Source organism: Diceros bicornis, chromosome 35, assembly GCF_020826845.1.
Source record: "Diceros bicornis minor isolate mBicDic1 chromosome 35, mDicBic1.mat.cur, whole genome shotgun sequence".
Classification (NCBI taxonomy): Eukaryota; Metazoa; Chordata; class Mammalia; order Perissodactyla; family Rhinocerotidae; genus Diceros; species Diceros bicornis.
Window position 1 is genome coordinate 31,076,932 of NC_080774.1, and position 25,744 is coordinate 31,102,675.

Below are 25,744 nucleotides of genomic sequence, written 5' to 3' on the forward strand. Positions count from 1 at the left end.
GCCCCCAGGCCTGGAGGTGATGCCCCTGACACTGCTTGCTGGGCCTGGCCTGGCCTGGCATCGCTGACCTCCCCAGCCCTTTGCAACCATGTGGGGCTGGACCCCGCCTACACTCTGCTCCCCGCACCCTGTGCTCTCACCGGCCCTACGTCTCTGCCTAGAACTCCTTCCTGACCCCTGGAAAACCAGCCAGAGAGTCTCTGAGCAGGAAGCCTTCCCTGGTTCCTAGGGGAGAGTGAGTGCCCCTCTCTGGACCCTCACAGACCCAGATCTGCCACCGCCTCCCCAACCCACTGCCAGTGTGTTTAGGGACCCTCTGTCCCCATCCCCTCAGCAGGCAAGGAGCTTCTGAGAGGCAGGTCCCAGCTTGCTTGTCCCCTGTGTCCTCAGCAGTGACACAGGGCTGAGACCCAGGACTCGGGCTGGGGGTGATGGAGTCAATGGATGAGGAAGATGAGGCCTGTGAGGGGCAGCCCAGCCCAGGAGTGGGCAGAGCAGGCCACTAGACTCCCTCCTGCCCCCAGGACAGCTGCTCACTGGTGGGAGGGCTCAGGAGTGGAGGCCCGGAGCCTGCTCAAGCTCTATGGGATCCTTTGATATCCCTGTCACTGGAGGTAGGGGGCAGACTGGGGCAGGCAAGGGTGAGGGGTGGGAGGGGTGACAGCCACAGCCAGAGATACTCAGCCCAGGTCTGTCTCAGGCAGGGAAGTTGGGGCTGATCCCCACAACCCTCACTCTGGGCACCGGAGCAGCTTGGCTGGGTGTGGTGAGTCAGGCCAACATGGCTCCCTCTGGCTGCCAGCAAGCATGTGCCCCTGGAGTGCGTGTACCCGGGCAGGTGGGCCTCCACATCCCGGGGCAGGCCTCAGGCACATGCCCTGCTCTCTGGGAGCCCTGGGAAACCGAGGGAACCCCAGAACTCCACAGCCCTTTCTAGGCGGCCGCCTTGGGGTCCAGGCTCTGCTCTCTGGATCAACCCCCGAGGGCACATGTGTGGAGCCTGGGAGTGAGCCTGACTCCACCCTGTCAGGGACCCCTCTGTTCCTGGTGTGTGTAGCTCCCCTCTGAGCTGGGCAGAGGGCACTGGCCTGCGGGCAAGACCCCAAGACCCAGGCCTGGCCATGTCCCTAACTCAGGGCTGTCCCAGTCCTGGTACCTCCCTCTTAGAGAACCCGGCAACTTTGCTGTTGATTAGGGACAACTGTCTAGATCCTGGGAGCAAGTGAGGACTCTGCCACAAAGATGCCACAGTGGACATGGCAGCAGGCCACATGTTGTTATTGTGGATCCCCGGGGCTGGGGGCCTCTTCCCTGCCCGCCCTACTCCACCTGCCCAGGTAGCTGGAGTTGGTCATAAACGGGAAGGCGCTGGGTTAAGAGTCCACCACACCAGCGCTGTCCACAGCCCACTCCCAAAGACTTGACACCTGGGCTAAGGTCCTGCAGTCCTGAGAACCCCCAGTCATGTGCAGGCCTGCAAACCCGAGCTGCACCAGGCAGAGGGGACTTCCAGCCCCTCTGGTCTCCCGAGAAGGTGGGGGAGGGCAAGCAGCTCCCTAGTGGTCCTCATGGATTGTCAGGCTGCCCTGTGTGTCTGGGCTCCTGGGCAGGTGTCTGGCTGAGGGGCTGCAGGGCCTGCACCGTCTCCTCCAGGCTGCCGCGTGGGGCAGTCAGCCCCGGCCGCTCCCGCTGGTTCTCCTTGCTGTGCCGGATGCCGTAGCCAAAATACACCGCGAGTCCTGCAAGAGTGACACAAGCGTGAAGAACAGGTCCCAGCCCTGCTTCCCTGCTTGCCCTCCTCCTGCAGCCCACCTGGGGTCACGGGCTGGCCCCCACTCACCGATCAGCAGCCAGATGGAGAAGCACAGCCAGGCCAGGGAGCTCAGGTGCAGCATGAGGAAGATGTTGAGGAGGATGCTCAGGGCTGGAGTCAGGGGCACCATGGGAATCTGGGGGGGCAAGGGCAGGGCTGGGCTGGGCTGTGGGAAGGTCTGCTGGCCCAGAGCCTCATTTCTCAGGAGTCCTCAGAGCCTTCTCCACTTCTGGAGATTCTGCAGACAAGGGCCCACTCGCCATGCAGAAAGAGGGGGATGGGGTACTGGCCTCCCCCGCCCTGTGAGCCCTGGTGCACCCTGCCACGGCAGAGGAGGGAGGGGCGAGGGGAGCTGGCTGGGCTGAGAGTGAAGGGGATTGGCTGGAGGAAGTACCTGGAAGGCGTCCTGCCGGCGCTGTTGCTGGTGGGCCCCCAGGACGAGGAGACTGAGCAGAAACATGACGGAGCTGAGCAGGAGCAGCAGGGTGTAGCCCCAGAGCGGGAGGTGCAGGGCCGAGTCCCCGAAGACCAACACGCAGTCCAGAGTGATGGCCGAGGCCAGTAGGACACCAAGTGCCCAAGCCACGGCAGCTCCAGGCCGGCACCCACCCAGGAAGCCGAGGTAGGGCCTCAGGGCTGGTCGCAGCTGCCCAGGCTCAGGGGCTGAGGCCTGCTCTGTGCCCACAGGGCTGGCTGGGTCCAAGGAACTGGATGGAGGGGCCTTTAGGAAGCGTAGCACAATGATGCTGGTGACCAGGAAGGTGTAGACCAGCAGTGCGCCGATGCAGCGGAACTGGACCAGCGTCTTGAGGTCCAGCAGCAGCGCTAGGAAAGCCATGATGACCATGAACACCAGAATGCCCACCATGGGCACCTGTGTCCGAGGGTGCACGTGGGCAAACACCTGGAAGAAGAGCCCGTCGGTGGCCATGGCACTGATGATATGTAGCAGGAAAAAGATGTACCTGAACAGCACGGTGGTCATGGCTGTGGCAGAGGATGGGAGACGGGTCAGCATGGTGGACAGGCCCACCAGGGGCTGCTGCTGGGGCCTAGGGCTTGGGTGGCCCCTTGGGAACATAGCATGATTTTGGTCTCCCAGAGTGAGCCTGAGTGTGTGTGGGGTGCTGGATTGTTCCCCCTCACCACACAGGAATGGGACACCCCAGTTTAGGTGATAGAACTGCTGGAGAATATGATGAGGGCTAAGTCCCTCTGCCAGGAAAGGACCTGGTTCTCTTGGAGACTTAGGGCAGGGCCTCACTCCCCTGGTCCCTCCCACCTTGCCGAGAAGGGCCCCTTACCGCAGATGGAGCCAGCCACTACGATGAAGCCTGCCCAGCTATAGCCTCGCTGGTAGAAGACGTCAGTGAGCGCCCAGTCAGGGTCCAGGCTGTGCCAGGGCACCATGAGGGTGAGCACAGTGGAGACAAGGATGTTGGTGCCAACCACCAGGGCAACTGAGATGGCGATGGCCCTAGGGACAGCTCGCTTTGGGTTCCGGGCCTCCTCGCTAGAGACAGCAATGGCGCCAAAGCCCATGAAGGCATAGAAGCAGGTGGCAGCACCAGCCATGATGCCGGAGAAGCCGAAGGGAGCAAAGCCGCCCTCCTCAGCGCTCCAGTTGTGCGGGCGGGCCAGGACACACCCCAGGATGATGATGAAGAGGATGACGACCAGGCTGATGGCAAGGAAGATGTGGTTGAGCCAGGAAGAGATGCGGACTCCACAGGAGACAAATGCAGAGACCAAAAGTATGATGCCAGCAGCCAAGAAGTCTGGGTACTGGGCCAGGAGGGGCACCTGCCAGATGCCCACATGGGCCACAGTGAAGCTGCGGATGTGGTGGCTGCAGATGGCGTCCAGATAGCTGCTCCAGACGCGGGCTATGGCGGCGCCACCAGTGAGACACTGGAGGATCAATATCCAGCCAATGAGGAAGGCCCACAGCTCACCCATGAACATGTAGGTGAACAGGTAGGAAGAGCCCCTGCGGGGCACACATGCCGCCAACTCCGCATAGCACAGGGCTGTCAGCAGGGAGGCCACGCCAGCCACAGCGAAGGACACGAGTACTGCAGGGCCGGCCATCTCCTTGACCACAGTGCCCGTGAGCACGTAGAGGCCCAAGCCCACTGTGGCACCCACACCCAGCAGGGTCAGGTCCAGCGTGGTCAGGTGGCGCTGCAGTGACGTCTCCCTGGTGGACTCCTCCAGTGTCTTCATCCGGTTCAGCTTCTGGCAGAAGCGCACCAGGCTGGCGGTGCTGGGCAGCCCCTGGGCCATGGTGGGCAGCTGAGAGGAGCAGCAAGCCGGCTGTCGGCACCTAGGAAAGCCAGAGGGGAGTGACGGGCTGCCCAGCAAGGTCCTGACCAGCCTTCAGTCCTTGCTCTGACCCTGCCCTGGGGACCCAAACCTGGAACCACTGGCTAGCTGGAGGGCTGGGATGAGGCAGGGTCAGGGCCTGCCAGCAGGGTGGCAGGAGGTCACAGGGAAGCAAGTAGATCCCTTTGGCCTGCCTCCTGGGCACGTTTGGGAGGGGCCCTGCTGGTGGGGAGGGGGCAGCCTCAGGGAGCCCAGCTAGGAACCACTCCAGTGGTCTGGGACCCTAAAGCAAGTGGGAAACCCGAGACTTCGTAGGAGCAGGGCCAGGCCTCCAGGACCTGAAATAGGAGCGACTCTGTGGCCCTGGGCTTAGCCAAGACAGCCACCTGGCCTCAGACACTGGCAATCATTGCCCCATCTCCCGCCTCGCCAGTCTGGTATAGCAGCTCACCCCACCTGGAGCGGGGCATGCCCTGTACCGTGTGCCCTGCCCCCATGCCTGGACATGCCGCCAGAGCCAGTTCTGTGTTGCCACTGTCCCCTGATATCAGAGTCTTTGCCTCCTCTCTCGCCTGAGTCCGTCCCCATAGGACTTGCTGTGACTCACCTGCTATCACCTGCTGTCACTGCCACTGCCCCTCTGTGCAGAGGGCGCACTCCTACCTCTGGGTGCCAGATCTAGCACTGGACTCTATGTCATGGTCACACAGGCACTCAGGCCCCCCTACCCACACCTCACATGGTCAAGACCAGAGCTCACAAGGTTCTAGGGAAACCCTATTACTGTGCCCGGTTCAGAGATGAGGAAGCCCAGGTGACCGGGTAAGTGAATAGCCCAGGTCACGGGGTGGCCTCGGGAGGCTGGTGGAGGTTAAGGTCCAGGTCTGGGGGTGGTTATCCGGAACCCACCCGTTTTCCACTGCTGCAGACACCCTCCTTGATCCCTCATCCCAACACACATATTCCTCCTGCTGGGCACCCTCCAGGCCCCTCAACACTGGGAGGTGTGGGGGCTGCGGGCATCAGGCAAGACTCTGGTAAGATGAGGGTATGAATCTGGCTGAGAGGCCCTGGGCAGTCCCTGACCTCCCGGCACAATGGGATGGCAGGAAGCCACCCTCCTCCATTGACGAGGGAGTGCCTGACTTTGGGGAGTGTTCTGTGAATGGACAGAACTCACACTGGCTGTTCTGAGCTTCCAGCTACAGACAGTGTCCTGAAAGGAGGCAAGTAGACTCCTGGGGACGACAACCAGCCCTCCAGGTTGGGGCACCCCTAGGGCCCGTCAGATACCAATGGCAGCCCCTCCTCGCCCAGGAGCACCTATCAAGCCTGCAGGACCCCAGGGGACCCTAAGGGCAGCTCCCTTCTTGTGGATATCCATGAGAGGTATCATGGACTGAGCATCTACTCCATGCCAGTCCCTGCATCACAGGAGCACATCATGTGTCTCATCACGTGACCATCACAAGCCCCACCGCCCCAGGCTTATTTATTCCTGGGGCTGAGGGGTCTTTGTCCTTCTGCTCCTCCCACTTCTTTGAAGGTGGAAATGTTGGTGTGACAGGTGTTAACTTGTTTACAGCAAAATGACGACAATCCATCCAAGCAAAGCAAAACCAAAACAGATGTCCTCTTCCCCCAGAACTTTCTCCATGTTTTCAGGTTTGTATGTGGTTTGTGGAATAGGACTTTAGGGGCACCTGCAGGCTGTCTGGCTCAGTGGGCTGGTGACAGGATGGTGGATTCCCAGACAAGATGGTGCCACTTAGAACACTCTGCCTTAGCCAGCCCCCTTGCTCCCTTCTGATATTTGGCTGACATTGTCTTGAGGAACTTCTCAGATGGGCTCCCACTTCCTGCAGGGGTGACATCTCCCTTACCTCGCTCCCGTGGGGCCTGAACATAATTGAGCAGATGATGGCTGTAAAGATAATGTAGGATAGAGGTTACGATAGGAAAGGCACCAAGCCTCTTTTATCAAAAACTCTGTCTCTCCCTGACCACCTTATCTATAGATGACCCTGAAAAGAACTGTCTTCCTGCCCTCTGAAGTCCCAGGCCACTACCCACCCCCAACACGCTCCTCGCCTTTAGCTGCAATACTTAAGCAAGCAGCTTAGACAGAGGGACGAGTTGCTCATTTCTGAGTTTCTCCCATGTATACATGTTATTAAACTTGGTATTATTTTCTCCTGCTAACCTGTCTTGTTAATTATTTGGCCAGCCACAAGAACCTTAAGGGAAAGGGCAGAGGGAGATTCTCCCTCTTCCCCCACACATCACAAGAAAAGAAAACTACAGACCAATATCTTTTATGAATATAGATCCAGAATTGCTCAAGTGGATACTAGCAAATTGAATCCAGCAACATATAAAAAGGACCAGGTGGGATTTACCCCAGGAATGCAACATCGATTTAACGTGAAAATCCATCAATGTAATATGCTGTACTAATAGAATAAAGGACAAAAACCACAGATCGTCTCAATAGACACAGAAAAAAACAGTCAACAAACCTGGAACAGAAGGGACCACCCTCAAACTGATAAAGACCATCTACGAAACACCCTGGGCTACTACACTCAATGGTGAGAGACTGAAAGCTCTCCCTTTCATCAGGAACAACAGCAGGATGTCCTCTCTCTCCACTTGTACTCAACATTTTACTGGAGGCTCTGCCCATGGCAATTAGGTGAGAACATGAAATAAAGGGAATCCAGAGTGGAAAGGAAAAAGTAAAACTCTCTCTAGCCACTGATGACATGATCTTATGTGTAGAAAATCCTCAAGTATCTGCACAAAAAATATTAGAATGGATAAACAAGTTCAGCAAAGGTGCAGAAGATAAGATCGATATACAAAAATCAATTGTATTTCTATACACCAGCAATGAACTACCCAGAAATGAAATTAAGAAAACAATTCTGCTTACATAGCATGAAAAAGAATAAATTTATGTATAAACATACTTAAAATAAATTTAACAAAAGAAATGCAAAACTTGTACACTGAAAACTACTAAACATTGAAAAAAATTAAAGAAGACCTAAATAAGTGGAAAGACATTCCATGTTCATGGACTGCAAAACTTAATATTGTAAAGATGGCAATATTCCCCAAATTGGTCTACAGATTTAGTGCAATTCCTATCAAAATCCCAACTGCCTATATTCCAGAAATTATCAAGCTGATCCTAAATTCATATGCAGATGCAACAGACCCAGAAGAGCCAAAACAATTTTGCAAAGAAACAAAGTTGGAGAAAAACTTACACGTTCTGAGGTCTAAACTGACCACAAAGGTACAGGAATCAAGACAGTGTGTTACTGACATAAGGATCACTGGAATAGAACTGAGAGTCCAAAAATATGGGCAATTAATTTTTTAAAATTTATGGCCAATTGATTTTTAAAAAATACACTTTATTTTTTTTAGAGCAGTTTTAGGTTCACAACAAAATTGATCAGGAGGTGGAGCTCCCATATACCCCCAGCCCCTACACATGCACAGCCTCCCCCACTATCAACATCCCCCACCAGATCGGTACATTTGTTATAACTGATGAACCTACATTGTCACGTCATTATCACCTAAAGTCCATAGGTACACTAGGGCTCACTCTTGGTGTTATACATTCCATGGGTTATATGACATATGTATAATGACATGTATAGATTATTACAGTCTGCCCTAAAAATCCTCTGTGCTTCACCTATTTATCCCTCCCTCCCCACTAACCTCTGGCAATCACTGATCTTTTCACTGTCTCCACAGTTTGGCCTTTCCAGAAAGTCATATAGTTGGAATCGAATCATACACTATGTAGCCTTTTGAGATTGGCCTTTTTCACTTAGTCATATGCATTTAAGGTCGTCTTATGTCTTCTCATGGCTTGATAGCTCATTTCATTTTAGTGCTGAGTTATAGTTCTTGTCTGGGTGGACCATAGTTTATTTATCCATTCACCTACTGAAGGACATCTTGGTTACTTCCAAGTTTTGGCAATTATGAATGAAGCTGCTGTAAACATCCATGTGCAGGTTTTTGTATGGACATAAATTTTCAACTCATTTGGGTAAATACCAAGGCGTGTGGTTGCTGAATCATATGGTAAAAGTATATTCAGCTTTGTAAGAAACTGACAAACTGTCTTCCAAAATAGCTGTGCCATATTGCATTCCCACCAGCAATGAAGGAGCATTCCTGTTGCTCCACATCCTCAGCAAAATTTGGTGTTGTCAGTGTATTGGATTTTTGTCATTCTAACAGGTGTGTAGTGGTACAATATTGTTGTTATAGTTTGCAATTCCTTAATGACATATGATGTGGAGCACCTTTTCATATGCGTACTTGCCAACTGTACATCTTTGGTGAGGTGTCTGTTCAGGTCTTTTGCCCATTTTTAATTAGGTTGTTGGTTTTCTTATTGATTTTTAAGAGTTCTTTGTATATTTTGGATAACAATCCGTTTTCAGCTATGTCTTTTACAAATATTTTCTCCTACTCTATGCCTTGTCTTCTCATTCTCTTGATAGCCAATTGATTTTTGACGAGTGTCAAAACAATTCTATGGGGGAAACAATAGTCCTTTCAACACACTGTGCTCCAACAACTGGATATCCACATGCAAATGAATGAAGTCAGACTCCTAGCTCACACCACATACAAAAATTAACTCTAAATGAATCAGAGACCTAAATCTAAGAGCTGAAACTATACAGGCATACCTTGGAGATATTGTGGGTTTGGTTCCAGGACACCATAATAAAATGAATGTCACAATAAAGTGAGTAACATGAATTTTTTGGTTTCCAATTGCATAAAAAAGTTATTTTGCACTATACTGTAGTCTATTTAAGTTTGCAATAGCATTTTGTCTAAAAAAAGAATGTACATATGTCGGGGGAAGAGAGAGAATCTCCCTCTGCCCTTTCCCTTAAGGTTCTTCTGGCTGGCCAAATAATCAACAAGACAGGTTAGCAGGAGAAAATAATACCAAGTTTAATAACATGTATACATGGGAGAAAGCAGGAACACTGCGTTTCTCAACACAATAGCAGAAATTCTCGTCTTAAATATCATTTTCAGCCAATGACAAAGGAGGATTTTGGGGGTGGGGGGAGTCAGTTACAGGAGATTACCACTAAAGCACAGTAAACAAGAGTAAGGTTTATTATGTAGCTCAAGGCCTCACCTTCCACATTGATAAGTCACTAGAAATGAGCTCATCCCCCTCTCTTCTCCAAACAGAGAGGGAGATACCTTTACAAATGGAGATTTCCCTTATAAATGTAAATGATTGTCTGGCAACTCTTTGCAGGGTCATCCAGAGAATGTGGCCAGAGAGACAGAACTTTTGATAACAGGGGCTTGTTGGTGCCTTTCCTATTGTAACATTTACCCTACGTTATCTTTACAGCCATCGTGATAGATCTGTTCTAGGAAGGAGCCACCATGTCAAATTTTTTAGGCAGTTAGTGGGGGAGGTCAAATGTCCCTAGAGAAAACAACCAAGGTAAAGAGATAGATTTCAGGGTGGCCAAATCTTGATCTCCCACACATACATTAATTTAAAAATACTTTATTGCTAAAAAAATGCTAACCACCATCTGAGCCTTCAGTCAGTTGTAATCTTTTAGTTGGTGGAGGGTTTTGCCTCCATGTTGATGGCTGCTGACTGATCAGGGTAGTGGTTGCTGAAGGTTGGGGTGGCTGTGGCAATTTATTAAAACAAGACAACAATGAAGTTTGCCACATTGATTGGCTCTTCCTTTCGCAAACATTTTCTCTGTAGCATGCAATGCTGTTTGATAGCATTTTACCCACGGTAGAAGTCTTTCAAAATTGGGGTCAGTCCTCTCAAACCTTGTCACTGCTTTATCAACTAAGTTTATGTAACAGTCTAAATTGTTTGTTGTCATATCAACAATCTTCATAGCATTGTCACCAGGAGTAGACTCCATCTCAAGAAACCATTTTCTTTGCTCAACCACAAGAAGCAACTCCTCATCCCTTAAAATTTTATCATGAGATTACAACAATTCAGTCACATCTTCAGGCTCCACTTTCTTTTTTTTTTTTTGTGAGGAAGATCAGCCCTGAGCTAACATCCATGCCAATCCTCTACTTTTTTTTGCTGAGGAAGACTGGCCCTGGGCTAACATCCGTGCCCATCCTCCTCCACTTTATATGGGACGCCGCCACAGCATGGCCTGACAAACAGTGCATTGGTGCACGCCCTGGATCCAAACCCAGGCTGCCAGCCTGGAGTGCGTGCACTTAACCGCTATGCCACTGGGCTGGCCCCATCCACTTCTAATTCTAGTTCTCTTGCTATTTCCACCATATCTGCAGTTACTTCCTCCACTGAAGTCTTGAACCCCTCAAAGTCATCCATGAGGGTTGGAGTCAACTTCTTCCAAATTCCTGTTAAGGTTGATATTTTGGCCTCTTCCCATAAATCATGAATGTTCTTAATGGCATCTAGAATGGTGAATCCTTTCCAGAAGGTTTCAATTTACCCTGCCCAGATCCATCAGAGGAATTACTATCTATGGTAGCTATAGCCTTATGAAATGTATTTCTTAAATAAGAAGACTTGAAAGTCAAAATTACTCCTAGATCCATGATCAAAATGACTGCCCACATCCTGCAGAATGGATGTTGTGCTAGCAGGCATGAAAGCAACATTAATCTCATTGTACATCTCCATCAGAGCTCTTGGGTGACCAGGTGCATTGTCAATGAGCAGTAATATTTTGAAAGGAACCTTTTTTTCTGAGCAGTAGGTCTCAATAGTGGGCTTAAAATATTCAGTAAACTGTGTTGCAAACAGATGTGCTGTCATCTAGGCTTTGTTGCATTCATGGAGCACAGGCAGAGCAGATTTAGCACAATTCTTAAGGGCCCTAGGATTTTCAGAATGGTAAATGAGCACTGGCTTCAACTTAAAGTTACCAGCTGCATTACCCCTAACAAGAGAGTCAGCCTGTTCTTTGAAGCTTTGAAGCCAGGCATTGACTTCTCCTCTCTAGCTATGAAAGTCCTAGATGGCATCTACTTCCAGTATAAAGCTGTTTTGTCTAAGATGAAAATCCATTGTTTAGAGTAGCCACCTTCATTAATGATCTTAGCTAGATCTTCTGGATAATTTGCTGCAGCTTCTACACCAGCACTTGCTGCTTCACCTTGGACTTTTATGTTATGGAGATGGCTTCTTTCCTTAAACCTCATGAACAAACTTCTCCTAGCTTTAACCTCTTCTTCTGCAGCTTCCTCATCTCTCTCAGCCTTCAAAGAATTGAAGAGAGTTAGGACCTTTGTTCTGGATTAGGCTTTGGCTTAAGGGAATGTCATGGCCGGTTTGATTAGCGAGTCTGTGACTGGAGGTGTCCCATGCTCTGGAGGGAGACTGGAGACATCATTTTCAGAACACCATCCTTACTACCTGTGCAATGGAAGCTCTTTACTCTCTCTATTTTGGGGAATGAACATTTTGGACCCTGGGGGCTACATCATCTATGCGCTCCCCAGGGATGCCTCCTTCATCCATGGTAAAGATTTTAAGCCTGGAAACTTATCACCAATCTTTTCCTTAAAATGGCTCATTGGACTGAGCCACTATTGGAATAAATATACAAATGGAGATCCTCCTCATCAACGGCCTGATGATAGATCTTTTGAATTGGCAATTCTTCTATATTTGAAAACTATTTTAGAGAGCTCTTATCACAAGCAGCTGCCTGATTAGTATTTATGGGAAGATCAAATGGAAAAGCCAAAAAAATATAATGGCTAGCCTTAGGGAATCTCTTAATAAAATTAAAGAACAGAAGTCAGATTTAGAACAAAGATTAAAAACCAAATTTAATGAAAATTCCCCTTCTCCTCCCTGTCTCCAACTCCCTGTCCCCGACTCCCCAGGAGATCTGTTGGGTCTCTGGGCCCCTGGTTTCAACTCCCTCTCTCAAGACTTAGCTCCTCAGCCAGCTCCTCAGCCAGTTCCCTCAGATCCTAAAACCCCACCTTCTCCAAACAGCACTCAGCTGCCCATTTTCACTTCCCTCTCTTTAGAAGACTTACAGGGGGCACTCAGGCCTGACCTCCAAGCCAGGGGCATACAGGCCAATTGTGTAAATGCTGAAAGCTAGGAAGTGATTCAGTAGAAGCAGCCAGGAGAGGCAGGAAGGCTGGCTTTGCTGTCCCTCCTAAGTCCTCCTACTTCCCAGGGCTCTGTCATCAGGCTCTGCCAGCTTCAGGCATTCCTACACAGTGTCCACTGTGGATGTGTCCTGGACCTCCACTGCAGAGAATTCATGTCCCCTGGACAGCAGGTGATCTATTAAATTATAAAACTCTCCTGCCTCCATTGTCAGAAGATGCCACTAAATTTAGAGAGGAATTAGAAAGATTAGTGGCTATTCATAACCCCACCCACAGACATCTCCACTGGCTGCTAAGGGGGGTTTCCTCCAGCCCAGGTTTACACTGTAGTTGAGCCACACAGCTCCCTGGAGAAAACCCTCCTCATAGGGGAAATATATGGCCAGACTCTCTCCCAGACCCTCCTGCAAATGACCAGGAAGCGGCTCTGCTAGAGGCTGATATTCAAGGTTTAATAGGAGCGATTTTAGAGGCCTTTCCTCCTAAAGTTAATTGGTCAAAAATTGAATTATGCCCTCAGAATGAGGGGAACATCCAAAAGCCTTTGTTGAACATTTCACACAAACTTTTCAAAGGCACACTGCATGAAACCCGGAAGCCCCAGAGCACAGGAATCTCCTAATTTTTGCTTTAGTAAGAAATTTTCTTCCTGATATAAAAAAAAACCCAACCCCATATTCCAAATAGTGTGGTTGGTTGGTCAGAGCAACCATTAAGTGTAATAATGGAGACTGCTACACAATTCTTTGAAAATAGCAAGAAAGCAAAAGGAAAAGAGAATTAAAAGCAATTCTTCTCACTTTACAACTTGAGTCTTGAGACAAGTAAAAATGTAACTCTGAAAGTAAATTACAGCCTACTCAGAGGCCTCCTTATTTGCCTCCAGACAATTGCAGGTATTGCAAGAAACCAGGGCATTGGAAAAGAGATCGTCCTGCTTTTAAGAGAAGAGACAGCTTAAATATACCCCGCCTTGGCCCCAACACCCCCAGAAGGCTTGTTTTTCTCCTCCTGAGGGGCATTTTCCCCTAAGTGATGGGGTCAGCCGATCCTCAGTCACACCCGAGCCTACCACTAAAAAAACAGAGGATAGGGACCTGGATTTCTTTTTCTTTTTTTTTTTTTTTTTTTGTGTGAGGAGATCAGCCCTGTGCTAACATCTGCCAATCCTCCTTTTTCGCTGAGGAAGACTGGCCCTGAGCTAACATCCATGCCCATCCTCCTCCACTTTATATGGGACGCTGCCACAGCGTGGCCTAACAAGCGGTGCCTCGGTGCGCGCCTGGGATCCGAACCGGCGAACCCTGGGCCACCGCAGCAGAGCGCGCGTACTTAACTGCTTGCGCCACCAGGCTGGCCCCAGGAACTGGATTTCTTAATTGATACTGGTGTGACTTTCTCTACTAACCCTTCAGAGGATTTATGTCTACCTGTCACCTCTGATTCTATTCAAGCAATTGGAGTCTCTGGGCAGCCTATTTCATGGCCTACGTCTCAGCCCACTCCAACATTTTTAGGCCCCTTAGCACTCATCCTGCCTTTCTAGTCTCCCACTGTTCACCAGCAAACGTTTTTGGCAGAGATTTGTTATGTAAATATAATGCCACTATAAATCGTCACGAGAAAGACTTTTTTATCTCCCTGCCCTCAGACCACAACCCAAGTCTCCTACTTTCCTTGCTAGAAACTCATCTTGATTTAAATTCTTCTGAAGAGGATGAGTCTTTAAATGATGTCCCAATTAGTCTCTGGGCTATACATGCAAATGAAGTAGATTGTTACTGTGCACATTACAGAGAAAAAAAATGAACTGTGTCCATCAGTAGCCCAATATCTGCTCTTCAGAGATGCAGAGTGAGGACCTGAATCTATAACAGACTCCCGTTTGCAACAGGGTATACTAGTTTTTACTTCCTCATTCTGTAATACTCCAATCTTGTGATACATAAATGACAAGCAATAGGATATATTGGAGTATATGAGGAAGCCACTTGGGTTAAAACTAATTCAGCCTGGCCTTGTTTGTCCAAAATGGCCTGATGTGGCTTGTTGAGCATGCATTGTATATCTGCTTTAAGTATTTACTATGTCCCAAAGCCAAGAACCATGCCCTTAAAGATAAGAATGTAACATCCCCCACACCAGCATTTCTGTAAGAATAAGCATCTCTCCCTAAACTAAGGATTAATTGCTGACCTGCTGTGCTCACCTTGTGACCACCCACCTTGCAACCACCAACCTGCTGTGTTAACCAAATTGCTGTGCCGGTGAAGCAATGTCATGACTACTGTAAAAAGGACATTCCTGTTATATGTGATGCATGCTCTTTGATGGTGTATAACCACTTTGTAGACCCCACTTCTTTTTTTTTTTGGTGAGGAAGATCAGCCCTGAGCTAACATCCATGCTAATCCTCCTCTTTTTTGCTGAGGAAGACAGGCCCTGAGCTAACATCTATTGCCAATCTTCCTCCTTTTTTTCCCTTTTTCTCCCCATAGCCCCAGTAGATAGTTGTATGTCATAGTTGCACATCCTTCTAGTGGCTGTATGTGGGACGCCACCTCAGCATGGCCGGAGAAGCGATGCGTCGGTGCGCGCCCGGGATCCGAACCCAGGCTGCCAGTAGCTCAGTGCACACAATTAACTGCTAAGCCACGGGGCTAGCGCCCTACACCTCACTTCTTTGGAGCGTTCCCTTCCTTTGTGAAAGGACTCTCCTGGGCTATGGTCCTCAAGGTTGGCTCATAATAAACTCACCCCAATTTTGATTTATAGATTGGTTATGGATTATTTGCATCATTTCTTGGCATAGTTGGCAGGATTTCAGAGAAACTCACCAGAGACCACCTGGAATCTACATTTAACTGGTGCTTGGTACTACAGGTGTTACTGCCCAAGGCAGGGGGGAAGTGTCATCTGCCCACTGCAAGACATGCCAGTAGTCAAGAGGCAAGGAGGTAGGAGAGAAAGGACTGTTTATTACAGCTTGCTAGCAAGGGGGAAGATGGCAGACTAATGTCCAAAAGAACCATCTTACAGAACAAAGACTACAGGCCAGTTATATAGGGGGCTGGTCTCCGGGTGGGAGAGGCATCTGGTCTCAGGGTGGGGCATCCATCTGGTCTCTGGGTGGAGGCAGACATGTTGTCTTAGTTCCTGATAGTCTTGTTTCACTGAATATGCATCAGAGATGGGAGAAATACCCTCTATCCTGATCTTTCAGTTGTCCTTGATGATGGTCATCAGCATAGACTCTCTGCCCAGGGGTCATCACATTCCTAAGGAACTCAAAAGAACAAAGTTATCAACTTATTGCAGCTGGGAGGGGCCATACAATCCACAGAGCATGTCTGGGCTAGTTAATCAGAGGTCATTCAAAGTTACAATATGATCTCTTTTCTACAATATGGCTTCCCTCATGTCAACCTTGTGTTGAGCTGGTATCACAGGGACCCCTTGAGCTCCGTGGATCACTGCATTCTTCAGGTGATCCTGGTGAGTTCTCCTAAAACCCAGACCTCCTTATTTTAAGTTGACGGTCTGAGAGTTTACATGAGCTGTTTAAGGTCTTAAGACTAGAGAATTTGAAGGGTACTGGTACATTTCCTAGGTGAAGAGAAACCTAGGGGGAATATCCTAGGCCAGGGGAGCTTAGGGGAAGCTTGGAGTGAACTGGGTTGGTTGCCCTTTTAATTTGGCTTTAAAATTGGAAAGAATTGCTTTATAAAGTCTGAACAAACTGCTTGATAGAGAAATGAGAGTCTAAACTTCTTCAGCTCAGAAGAAAAGGGACACGAGCTCCTCCCGGCCAAAAAGCGTTCTCAGGTGGCTGAGAACCTCAGTGGGAGTGTCAGAGGATCAAATCCTCACAACACATAGCTGGCCTATAGGGAACTCCACTATCGTTCATGTTAATTAATTAAAGGCTCATCTGGGGAAGCGCATATTAGAGTTGGTCACTCTCACGCTCTGAGCCCCCATGGTGGTCTTAGACTGCCAGCAGGAGAAAGCGTGACACGTAAGAGAGTGTTTATGATCGTTCTTTAGGGAGTAATACCCACAAGCAGCACATTTCTGACCCACTACACTGTCCTTAGAAATTGTTCAGACTTTATAATAAAACAAAACTAAAAGAAAATGGGAAACTGTGCTTCTAAAGCTGGCCAGCTCCTAGATGGACAACCCTACAGTGGAACTCCAGATGGTTTCATGTACAATGTGTACAGGAACAAAGCTTGCAAGTGTTTAACAAAATGGGAAAGATTAACAAGGATGACTTAAGTCTTAAATAGCCAAAGCGGGGAACATTTGGCCTGTCAAAACTACTGTATTCAGATGCACAAGTTGAAAAAGCCGGCTATAAAACTAAAAGAATGTGAAGCCTATTACAATTGACATTTAGAGGCTTCAAAATGTAATAATGATAAAATGACTTCTTTACAGGAGACTAACCATAAATTGGCAGAGACTGTGTCTGAATTAAAGAGAGATAAGAAGTCAGAAGCTGACTTCCCCCTTATCTTTTCCATCTCCTCTGCTGCCACTTTCGGCACCTCAGAACTCATCTTCTCCCTCAGCACCCTTATATCCTTTCCTTTCTGAACTTCCACACACTGACTTGTCCACTCTACCTCCTCCTCCCCCTCCTCCACCCCTAGAGAAAACGAGGAGTAACTCTCAGGGAGCAGATACTAAAAGTCCTAAAGTTATAGTGGCTCCCTTTAAGGAGAAACCTTTACTGGGAGAGGTGAGCCTGTTCTTGTGTATAATCCCTCAACCAGAACTGAACTTAAGAATTTAATGAGAGACTTCACAGACCCTTTGCAAGATCCTTGAGGGTTTGCTTGAGAATTTGATTTAATCATTAGAACACATGCACCAGGATATTCAGATTTATATCAGCTTGTGCATTTGCTGGTGTCTGAGAGCAAAGCAAAGGGATGGATAAAAGAGGCAAGTTGGAGAGATCCCCTGGAGGATTTCCGTAAGTATGAGCCTCAGGACCTTAAGGAGTGTAGAGATATTGCTCGAGACTTACATAAAGTCATTCCTGTAATTTTTCCCAGGAAGACAGATTGGGCTAAAGTCCATCAATGTAAGCATAGACCGAAAGAATCTATCTTTGATTATTCTGAAAGGCTCGAGGAAACCTTCAAACAACACTTTGGGATGGCTCCTGGAAGTTATCAGGATCATCAAAATGATCCAATTTTATTTATTTGTTTGTTTTAGTTTTTTTGTGTGTATGTGAGAAAGATTAGCCCTGAGCTAATATCCGATGCCAATCCTCCTCTTTTTGCTGAGGAAGATTGGCCCTGGGCTAACATCCGTGCCCATCTTCCTCTATTTTATATAGGATGCTGCCACAGCATGGCTTGACAAGTGGTGCGTCAGTCTGCGCCCGGGATCCAAATCTGCAAACCTCGGGTGGCCAAAGCAGAGTGCGCGAACTTAACCACTACACCACCAGGCCGGCCCCAAATGATCCAATTTTAAATTCAATTTTCTTAGATGGATTAGATGAGGAATCAGCAAATTAGTTAAGAGACATGAATTGGATTGGACTTTAATGCACATTAGTGTTCTGGACAATACTGCAGCTAAACTATCTAAAATCTTACAGAAAAAGCCACTAAGGTTATGAGTATACAACTGCAACAGCTTAGTGGCCCAACAAAACCCATCCTTTTAAAATCTAACCAGAGAGAGAGAGAGTCAAGATGGCGGCGTAAGCAGACTCTGAACTCACCTCCTCCAGCGGACACAGCCAATTTACAACTACTCGTGGAAAAATTACCCCGAGACAGAACTGAAAACTGGATAAGAGGAACTCCTGCAACAAAGGACAATCCTAATTGAGGTTGAAGAGCCAGAAACTCCCTTCTGGAGAGAAAAAAACACCACCTTCACAAGCCGCCAGCTTCACGGCTGCCCGGGAGCAGCCCACAGGTACGCAGCCCTCCCTGGAGGAGTGGGGTCCTGAGCCGGGGAGTGCCCCCGCAGTGGGCATTTTGTGGACCCAGCACAAACGAGACGAGTGGCATAATATCTGACTTTGCCTGCTACTAAAACATCGGGGAGTACCCCCAGAAAAGCTGGTTCACAAAGAAAGTAAAACCGGCTCTTAAAGGGCCCACATGCAAACTCACCCATTTCAGAAAGCAACCTAAAATCACCAGAAAGAAAGGTGCATGGTGCTTTGGTGAAAAAGAGACTCACCTGATAGGCCCTGAGTGCATCTTGGTGAGAGGTGAGATCTCTCCAGGGACTGGGACATTGGCGGCGGCCATTGTTGTGGCCTGGTGTGGGTATGCTGACACAGACACCATTGGAGTTCTCCCGGGGGGCCTGTTAGCCCAGGTCTGCCCCACCCACTAGAGCACCGATTTAATCCAGCTCAGCCAGGGCAGGCAGCCCACCCTAGAGACTGGCCCCACCCAACAAAAGCCCTCAGGCAACTTGTGGGCCTGCATAGATTAGTGACTGGATTCTCTGCAGCCTGGCAACTGAGCCCACTTCAGTGGGGCAGGGCATGCACAAGGAGCGGGTGGAGAGTGTGGGGCGGTGGTGGAGTGTGTGGGGCTCCCATTGTGGAGAGACTGGGTCCACTTCAGAGATGGGGCGTGCACACAGGGCAGGACTGTGTTGACTGTGTGTGTGGACCTGTGGGCGGCAGGGCTTGTCAGCTGCAGAAGACTTGTGCTTCTCAAAGACCCACATAGGGGGTTTGCCCCACCTTCCAAAGCCTGAAATAATTGGGTGCTCCCGTGCCTGAGGCCAGCCCCACCCAGCTGCAATCCTCAGACAGCTGAAAAGAGACCTAAAGGCTGGAGGTCTCTTATGGCAATTGTAAGCCCCTGAGCCTAACAACCTGCCATGCTGGGGGCCTACTCACTTAAAAGAAACACTGCAACACAAATGTGGTATTAGAACTTGCAGCCAACTGTACTGGGGCTCCCCACACCTGATAAAGAGACTGAAGGGCCCACAACAACTAAAAACAGCTGAGCATTACAACAGCTGGGCAGGAGCATAACTCAGCCTCCTTGGGTGCATAGAGGGAGAGCAAACAGGCCACAACAGAAGGACACACATAGCCCACATAGGGGTCACCCCTGGAACACTGAGAACTGAGGGAAGCACACTGCAGGCCTCCTAAGGCATCACTTATATAAGGTCACCTATCCAAGAGCAGGAGACGTAGCTGACCTACCTAATACATAGACACAAGCACAGGGAAAGAGGCAAAATGAGGAGGCAAAAGAATACATTCCAAGTAAGGGAACAGGACAAAACCACAGAAAATGAACTAAGTGAAACAGAAATGAGCAACCTACCTGACAGAGAGTTCAAACTAAGAGTGTTAAGGATGCTCACTGATCTGGGGAGAAGAATAGATGAACTCAGTGAGAATGTCAACAAAGAAATGGAAGATATAAAAAAGAACCAATCAGAAATGAAGAATACGATACTGGAAATGAAAAATTCACTAGAGGGACTCAAAAGCAGAGTAGAGGATACAGAAGAACGGATCTGTGAGCTGGACGAAAGACTAAAAGAAATTACCCAAGCTGAAGAGGTAAAAGAGACAAGAATTAAAAAGAGTGAGAACAATCTAAGGGACCTCTGGGACAACATCAAGCGCACTAACATCCGTGTTATAGGTGTCCCAGAAGGAGAAGAGCGAGACAAAGGGGCAGAGAATCTATTTCAAGAAATAATAGATGAAAACTTCCCTAACCTAAGGGAGGAAACAGACATCCAGGTACAGGAAGCACAGAGAGCCCCAAACAAGATAAACCCAAAGAGGCCCACACCAAGACACATCATAATCAAAATGTCCAGTATTAAAGACAAAGAGAGAATCCTAAAAGCCACAAGAAAAAGACAAGTTACTGGGCCAGCCCCGTGGCTTAGCAGTTAAGTGCACGTGCTCCGCTGCTGGCGGCCCGGGTTCGGATCCCAGGCGCGCACCGACACACCGCTTCTCCGGCCATGCTGAGGCCGTGTCCCACATACAGCAACTAGAAGGATGTGCAGCTGTGACACACAACTATCTACTGGGGCTTTTGGAGGAAAAAAAAATAAATAAAATTATAAAAAAAAAAAGACAAGTTACATACAAAGGAAACCCCATAAGTCTATCAGCTGACTTCTCACCAGAAACCTTACAGGCTAGAAGAGAGTGGCACGATATATTTAAAGTGCTAAAAGGAAAAAACTTACAGCCAAGAATACTCTACCCAGCAAGGTTATCATTCAAAACGGAAGGAGACATCAAAAATTTCCCAGACAAGCAAAAATTAAAGGAGTTTGTCACCAAGAAACCAGTGCTACAAGAAATGTTAAAGGGACTGATTTAAGGGGAAAAGAGAAGACCACAAATAGAAAAAATTATCTATTTCCATGATAAGAGGGTAATGGATACAAATGCACAAAAAAGAGGTTAGATATGATATCAAAAACATAAAATGAGGGAGGAGGGGAGTTAAAGAGTAGAGCTTTCAGACGGAGGTCAAACTAAAGAGACCATCAATTCTGTATAGAAGCAGAAAGGAACAGAGAAAGACTACTAAAACACTGAGGAAAAAAAAAGTTAAAAAATGGCAGTAAGTACATGCTTATCAATAGCTACTTTAAACGTCAATGGACTAAATGCTCCAATTAAAAGGCATAGGGTGGCTGACTGGATAAAACAACAAGACCCATGTATATGCTGCACACAAGAGACACACTTCAGACCTAAAGACACTCACAAAGTGAAAGTGAACGGATGCAAAAAGATACTCCACGCAAAATAGACTTTAAAACAAAAACTGTAAAAAAAGACAAAGAAGGGCATTACATAATGATCAAGGGAACAATCCAACAAGAGGATATGACACTTGTAAATATCTACGCACCCAATGTAGGTGCACCTAAATATATAAAGCAATTATTAACAGACATAAAAAGAGAAATAGACAGTAACACAATAATAGTAGGGGACTTTAACACTCCACTTACACGAACGGATAGATCATCAAAACAGAAGATCAACAGGAAACATTGGCCTTAAATAACACATTAGAACAGATGGACCTAGTAGATACATACAGAGCATTCCATCCAAAAACCGAAGAATACACGTTCTTTTCAAATGCACATGGAACATTCTCCAGGACTGATCACCTATTAGGCCACAAAACAAGTCTCCATAAATTTAAGAAGACTGAAATAATACCAAGAATTTTTCTGACCACAATGGTATGAAACTGGAAATCAACTATAGGAAGAAAATCAGAAAAGCCACAAATACGTGGAGATTAAACAAAACGCTACTGAACAACGACTGGGTCAATGAAGAAATCAATGAAGAAATCAAAAAATACCTGGAGACAAATGAAAATGAAAATACAACCAGAATTTATGGGATACAGCAAAAGCGGTTCTAAGAGGGAAGTTTATAGCAATACAGGCCTATCTCAACAAACAAGAAAAATCTCAAATAAACAATCTAACAATGCACCTAAAGGAACTGGAAAAAGAAGAACAAACAAAGCCCAAAATCAGTAGAAGAAGGGAAATAATAAAAATCAGAGCAGAAATAAATGAAATAGAGACTAAAAAAAATAAGAAAAAATTAATAAAACCAAGAGCTGGTTCTTTGAAAAGATAAACAAAATTGACAAACCTTTAGCTAGACTCACCAAGAAAAAAAGAGAGAAGGCACAAATAAGTAAAATCAGAAATGAAAGAGGAGAAATTACAACAGACACCTCAGAAATACAAAAGATTATAAGAGAATACTATGAAAAGCTATATGCCAACCAATTCGACAATCTGGAAGAAATGGATAAATTCTTAGAAACATACAACCTTCCAAAACTGGATCAAGAAGAAGTAGAGAATTTGAATAGACCAATCACCAGCAAGGAGATCAAAACAGTAATCAAAAACCTCCCCGGGAGGGGCCGGCCCGGTGGCGCAAGCGGTTAAGTGCGCGCGCTCCGCTGCGGCGGCCCGGGGTTCGCTGGTTCGGATGCCGGGCGCGCACCGACGCACTGCTTGGTAAGCCATGCTGTGGCGGCGTCCCATATAAAGTGGCGGAAGATAGGCACAGATGTTAGCCCAGGGCCGTCTTCCTCAGCAAAAAAAGAGGAGGATTGGCGGATGTTAGCTCAGGGCTGATCTCCTTACAAAAAAAACAAACAAACAAAAAAAAACAAAAAAAACCTCCCCCAAAATAAAAGTCCCGGACCAGACGGCTTCCCTGGTGAATTCTACCAAACATTCAAAGAAGACGTAATACCTATCCTTCTCAAACTCTTCCAAAAAATTGAGGAGCGGGGGAAGCTCCCTAACTCATTCTATGAAGCTGACATTACCCTGATACCAAAACCAGACAAGGACAACAACAAAAAAAGAAAATTACAAGCCAATATCACTGATGAACATCGATGCAAAAATCCTCAATAAAATACTAGCAAATCGCATACAACAATACGTTAAAAAGATTATACACCAGGATCAAGTGGGATTTATTCCAGGTATGCAGGGATGGTTCAACCTTTGCAAATCAATCAACGTAATACACCACATTAATAAAATGAAGAATAAAAATCACATGATCATCTCAATAGATGCAAAGAAAGCATTTGACAAGATACAGCATCCATTTATGATAAAAACTCTGAATAAAATGGGTATAGAAGGAAAGTACCTCAACATAATAAAGGCCATATACGACAAACCCACAGCTAAAATCTTCCTCAATGGTGAAAAACTGAAACCTATCCCTCTAAGAACAGGAACCAGACAAGGATGACCACTGTCACCACTCCTATTTAACGTAGTACTGGAAGTCCTAGCCAGAGCAATAAGGCAAGATAAAGAAATAAAAGGGATCCACATTGGAAAGGAAGAAGTGAAACTCTCACTATTTGCAGATGACATGATTTTTATATATAGAAAACCCTAAAGAATCCACCAAGTTTTAGAAGTAATAAACGGATATGGTAAAGTTGCAGGATACAAAATCAACATACAAAAATCAGCTGCATTTCTATACACTAACAAGGAAGTAGCAGAAAGAGAAATTAAGAATACAATCCCATTTACAATTGCAACAAAAAGAATAAAATACCTGGGAATAAACTTAACCAAAGAGGTGAAGGATCTCTACACCGAAAACTATAAAACACTGCTGAAAGAAATGGAGAAGATACAAAGAAATGGAAAGATATTCCATGCTCTTGGATTGGAAGAATTAACATAGTTAAGATGTCCATACTTCCTAAAGCAATCTATAGATTCAATGCAATCCCTATCAAAGTTCCAACAACGTTTTTCACAGAAATAGAACAAAGAATCCTAAAATTTATATAGAACAACAAAAGACCCCGAATAGCCAAAGGAATACTGAGAAAAAAGAACAAAGATCGAGGTATCACACTCCATGATTTCAAAATATACTACAAAGCTGTAGTAACCAAAACAGCATGGTACTGGCACAAAAACAGACACACAAATTGATGGAATAGAATCGAAAGCCCAGAAATAAACCCACACATCTATGGACAGCTAATCTTTGAGAAAGGAGCCAAGAACATACAATGGAGAAAAGAAAGTCTCTTCAACAAATGGTGTTGGGAAAACTGGATAGCCACATGCAAAAAAATGAAAGTAGACCCTTACCTTACACCATACACAAAAATTAACTCAAAATGGATTAAAGACTTGAATGTAAGACCTGAAACGGTGAAACTTCTAGAAGAAAACATAGGCAGTATGCTCTTTGACATGGGTCTTAGCAACATGTTTTCAAGCACCATGTCTGACCGGGCAAGAGAAACAATAGAAAAAATAAACAAACGGGACTACATCAAACTAAAAAGCTTCTGCACAGCAAAGGAAACCATCAACAAACGAAAAGACAACCTAACAATTGGGAGAAGATATTTGCAAACCATACATCTGATAAGGGGTTAATCTCCAAAATATATAAAGAACTCATGCATCTCAACAACAAAAAAACTAACAACCCAATTAAAAAATGGGCAAAAGACCTGAAGAGACATTTCTCCAAAGAAGATATACAGACGGCCAACAGACACATGAAAAGATGTTCAAAATCATTAACTATCAGGGAAATGCAAATCAAAACTACAATGAGATATCACCTCACCTCATTCAGCCCGTCAGAATGGCTATAATGAACAAGACAGGAAACAACATGTGTTGGAGAGGATGTTGAGAGAAGGGAACTCTCATACACTGCTGGTGGGAGTGCAAACTGGTGCAGCCACTATGGAAAACAGTATGGAGATTCCTCAAAAAATCAAGGATGCAAGTACCATATGATCCAGCTATTCCACTGCTGGGTATTTATCCGAAGAACTTGAAAACACCAATGCGTAAAGATACATGCACCCCTGTGTTCACTGCAGCGTTATTCACAATAGCCAAGACTCGGAAGCAACCTAAGTGCCCATCAGGGGACGAATGAATAAAGAAGATGTGGTATATACACACAATGGAATACTACTCAGGCAAAAGAAAGGATGAAATCCAGCAATTTGTGACAACATGGATGGACATTGAGGGTATTATGCAAAGTGAAATAAGTCAGAGGAAGGTCAAATACCATATGATTTCCTTCATTAAGTAGTAGATAATAACAATGATAAACAAACACATAGAGACAGAGATTCGATTGGTGCTTACCCGAGGGGAAGGGGAGAGGGAGGAGGGTGAAAGGGATAATTCGGCACGTGTTAGGTGATGGGTTGTAATTAGTATTTGGTTGGTGAACATGATGCAATCTATGCAGAAATAGAAATATAATGATGTACACCTGAAATTTATACAATGTTATAAACCAATGTTACTGCAATAAACAAAAAATTAAAAAAATAAAAAATCAAATCAAATCTAACCAGAAACAAAATGACCATGCCTGTTACTGTTGCAAAAAGCCTGGTCATTTCAAATGAGATTGCCATAAACTCAAGTGGGATTTAGGGCGGGACAACAACAAATAGCAGTAAGGTTGCTCTGAGGGTTACGAGAGGGTGTTTCCCCTCCTCACAAATACCTTAGGGGAACTTGAGATAACTATCGCGTTTCAAATTTTCCAATGCAGGTTTTTAAATCTGAACCAATAATTTTTCAATTAGGAACCACCATGGGAAAACAAGTGTTTCTCCTGGTAAAACGTGCTCTAATTCATTTGATTGGATGAGATCTTCTAGAAGCATACAATGCCCATATTGCCTTGTCACAAAAGAGTGAAGTGCTTCTAGATTTAGAAAATAGGGATGCTGACAAAAATGTAGTTACTGAAAGGTTGATGATTGTGAAATCAATGACTCAAATAAAAGAAGAGAGGGCCGGTCCTGTGCGCAAGCAGTTAAGTGCGCGCGCTCCGCTGCGGTGGCCCAGGGTTCGCCAGGGCGGATC

General features: G+C 46.5%; 1 protein-coding gene across 3 annotated transcripts in view; it reads right to left on the reverse strand.

Annotated features, from left to right (window-relative positions):
* Positions 1-383: 383 nt before the first annotated feature.
* Positions 384-25,744, reverse strand: part of LOC131398495 (cationic amino acid transporter 4-like) — a 54,238-nt gene continuing 28,877 nt past the window's right edge. Inside the window, exons 2-5 of one of the 3 annotated variants that reach the window (XM_058532081.1) lie at positions 3,118-4,139; positions 2,208-2,638; positions 1,841-1,949; positions 384-1,739 (exon numbers count right to left, since the gene is read on the reverse strand). In XM_058532081.1, the coding sequence (XP_058388064.1) occupies positions 1,567-1,739; positions 1,841-1,949; positions 2,208-2,638; positions 3,118-4,099 (1,695 nt within the window). In that variant the 5' untranslated portion in view covers positions 4,100-4,139 and the 3' untranslated portion in view covers positions 384-1,566. Of the gene's footprint in view, positions 1,740-1,840; positions 1,950-1,986; positions 2,052-2,207; positions 2,801-3,117; positions 4,140-25,744 lie in introns of those variants that run through there. The other 2 variants (XM_058532080.1, XM_058532083.1) reach the window with 2 other exon arrangements.